This window comes from Camelus dromedarius, chromosome X, assembly GCF_036321535.1.
Source record: "Camelus dromedarius isolate mCamDro1 chromosome X, mCamDro1.pat, whole genome shotgun sequence".
Lineage (NCBI taxonomy): Eukaryota > Metazoa > Chordata > Mammalia > Artiodactyla > Camelidae > Camelus > Camelus dromedarius.
This window is the reverse complement of record NC_087472.1, coordinates 15003566-15007379: the sequence shown is the minus strand read 5'-3', so window position 1 is coordinate 15007379 and position 3814 is coordinate 15003566. Positions and strand designations below refer to the sequence as shown.

The 3814-nt window shown below is 41.0% G+C and overlaps 1 protein-coding gene across 1 annotated transcript; it reads right to left on the bottom strand.

The window, feature by feature from the left end:
* Window positions 1-2508: 2508 nt before the first annotated feature.
* On the bottom strand, window positions 2509-3336 carry PLAC1 (placenta enriched 1). Its single transcript, XM_010989521.3, has one exon. It carries the CDS (start codon window positions 3282-3284, stop codon window positions 2646-2648), a length of 639 nt encoding a protein of 212 aa, XP_010987823.1. The 5' UTR covers window positions 3285-3336; the 3' UTR covers window positions 2509-2645.
* Window positions 3337-3814: the final 478 nt, after the last annotated feature.

Here is a 3814-nt window from a genome sequence, read left to right as displayed (position 1 = left end):
CTGATATGTCTAATATTGATTGTTAGCTAAGTTATTTGAGTGTCTAATAGTCCATAAGCTTCTGAAGGGAGGATGGGGAAGGGAAGTGCCATTCTCTTGCACATAGTCTTGTTCAGTGCTACTTCTCCAGCTCCATCTCTAACCATCATCAGCTGCTCCCCACCCCAACTGTATTGGACTAAACTACTTGTGGTTTCTCTGATGGCAGCAGCCCAGATCCTCATGTCTTTGAACACGCCCATTATCTGGGCTAGAATAGTCTCCAGCTCCCTAGGCTTCTTTATTTGTCTCTTCCTGATGAGACCATGTTAGTCTTCCTTGTTCACCATCGGCATGCTCAGCATCTGTCAATGCCTGGAATGTAAGATGAGCTCAATAAATGTTTGTTGAATGTATACACTGTTTTCAGGGGTTATTACCTAGTTTTCCTCAAGAAGGGGCAGGATATTTTTAAATGAACAGCTGTGTCTCTTTAACTACCATGACTGTGATAGACTGGATGTTTGTGCTTCCCACACCAACTCATATATTACAGTTCTAACCTGCAGGGTGATGGTATTAAGAGGTGGGGCCCTTGGGAGGTGATTAGGTCATGAGGGTGGAGCTCTCATGAATGGGGTTAATGACCTTATAAAAGAGATCCAGAGAGCTCTCTTGCTTTCTTTCCATTGTGTGAGGACACATCAGGACATAGCAGTGTGCATCTGGGCAGACTCACCATAACCTGGCCATAATGGCACCCTAATCTAAAATTTCTAGTCCTCAGAAGTATTAGAAATAAATTTCTGTTGTTTACTATTTACAATAGCCAAGACATGGAAACAACCCAAATGTCCATCAACAGATGACTGGATAAAGAAGATATCATACACACACACACACACACACACACACACACACACACACACACACACAATGGAATGCTACTCAGCCATAAAAAAGAAAAGAAGAATGCCATTTTCAGCAACATGGATGGACCTGGAGATTTCCATTCTAAGTGAAGCAAGCCAGAAAGAGAAAGAAAAATACCATGTGATATCACTCATATATCAAATCTTTAAAAATGTCAGAAATGAACTCCTTTACAAAACAGACAGACTCACAGACATAGAAAACAAGCTTATGGTTACCAGGAGGGAAAGGCAGGGGAGGGGGTAAATTGGGAATTCAGGACTGGCAGATACAAACTACTATATATAAAATAGATAAACAACAAGGTTTATCTACTTGCTACTGTACAGCACAAAGAACTCTATTCAACATCTTGTAATAACCTATAATGAAAAAGAATGTGAAAAGGAATACATACAACTGAATCACTATGCTGTATACCAGAAATTAACACAACACTGTAAATTGACTATACTTCATTTAAAAAATTTAAAATTAAAAAACTATTAAACACATAGCATAATACCACCAAAAAAATTAAGTAATTCCAAATTCCACTAAAAAATTCTTTTCTGTTGTTTATAAGCACCCTCGTCTATGGAGCTTTGCTACAGGAGCCCAAATGGAGTGAGACAATGGCTAAATGTCCATACATCCACTAAAACTCTTCGTGTATGTTATTGTAAAATGGATATAATAAGAGCATTTCTCTCAGGGTTGTAGTGGGGGTTGAGTGAGATGCTTCTACTATTCTGGGATTTTCTTTCTCAGATCATCCCAGGGCTGGCTCCTTTTTCACATTCAAAATTCGGTTCAAATGAATTCCCAGAAGCCTTCCTGACTGCTCTGACTCCTTCTCAAATTTCTCTCATATCATCACCTTGTTTTAAGTTCCTCGTGGCATTTGTCGCTATCTCATTTTCTCTTTGTGTAATTATTTATTTGTTCACTAGCTGCGTGACCTTAATTTCTCTCAACCTCAGTTCCTATTCACTGCCATATCCTCAGTGCCTAGAATGATGCCTGGAACATAGTAGCACCCAGTGAATATTTGTCAAATAAACTTACCTTCCCTTCCAAGTTTTTGAGAAAGCTAATGGATAGCCAAATTGAGGTGAAATTTTTCTGGTCACATAAGTTGGGGAACAAAACTCTTTTCGAAGTACTTTCAGCCTATGACTAAAGTATAAGATCCGGCCCCTGGCCTCAGGAGCTTACCATCTAGTTGGTGGGATGTGAGTTGAGTGATTCTTAGAACCGCTGGTGGTTTATGAATCACTAATTCAAACTATGCCTTCCATGGATGAAAAGTGATACACAAAAGTGATAGGTCTAGCTAAGAAACTATATAGCTAAGTGCTAAGTTGAGTTGTATAGCATCTAAGGGACATGGGGATACAGAGGGAGGGATTCAGTTGGGGGACCTTAAATGAGACAGAAGTCATCCCAGAGAGAAGGGACCAGGCGCTAACATTAGTAAAGCACTTAGAATAGTGTGTGGCCCATAGTAGAAGCTATGTATGGGTTTATGAAATAAAAACACCCTGCTGAGATTTTTACGCCATCAGAATTTTATTTTTGCTCTTAAAAAAGATTCAAAAGTATAAAAAAGCTTTATTCATGAAATGACCACGAGCTGCTCTTTCTCAAAAGCACTCATAAGAGGGCCACAAGAGCACTTATTTGCCTGATATTAGTCAATATTACATGCCAGTTTTAGAAAGAGCAGTTACAGGAGACCCGAAACCTAGGGATCACATGGAATGAATCGGATCATTTGTGCGACGAGACCAAGTCTCAGAAGTATTGGCAAAGGACAAAAACTGCACAGAATGGCCCTCGTGAGCCTCTGCTCGGCGACGTGGGGCCTGGGTACGCCCCTCTTCACTGAAGACACGAGGTGGGCAATTGCAGCTGTGCCTCTGGTTAGACTGGGACAAGGTGAACACCTCATAGCATGTCTCACCATTCTGGGTGGTGGTCTCTTCCCCACCGGTGCCTTTCATGGCGCAGGGCACAGTGAGCCACGGGGAACGCTGGGGGGCTGTGCACGACACTGGGATCACATACTTAGATGAGGTACCCTTTGAAGCATAGTGCAAATCGGTGCTGTAGAGAACCATGTCCTGAGAGACAGCCTTGGCCCTGATGCCACATTCGGTCACGCGGTAGGTGAACTGGTAGGCGTGTGGCTGAACATGGTTGGGAGGGCAACCTAGGCCCAAGTGCAACTCATGAAAGTGTACATACACGTCGTTGTTCAACAGAAAGGGGTGGACAGTGACCATGAACCAGTCTATAGAGCACAGTACAGTCATTGGATTTTGTCCGGAACAGGCCGAAAACACAAAGGTGAGGGTGACCAGTCCTCTTATCAGCTCGAAAACCTTCATCCCTGTAGCGGATCAGGTAAGGACTCTCAGGAAACAGGAAGCTGTCTGGCGAGGATTTCTAGAGCACACAAAAACACAAAAGACAAATCATCTTGTTTCCTATTGAAAGTTCAAACCTGACCATTAAAAAAAAAAAAAAAAAACCACACAAAAGGCTATTTCCAAAGCATTAAAAAAAAAAGCTAAGAGAGTAGGACTGAAATATTCTCACCAAAAAAAAAAAAAAAAAGGTACACATGTGAGGTGAGAGATGTGTTAATTAACTTCATGGGGGGAATCCTTTCACAAGGTATCCGTATGTCAGATCATCACGTTGTATACTTTAAATAGCTTACAATTTTATTTATCAATTCCACCTCAGTAAAACTGAAAAAAAAAAAAGAATTAAAAGTAAAGGAAGAGATTCTTCTGAGAGAGAGAAGTGAATTTTAATTAGATTGTTGGCACTCACGTGTTCATAGATGACTATATTGGCTTCTTTATGCGACTTTACCATGTTGTTTTGGCATAAAACAGAAATGCCTTACATA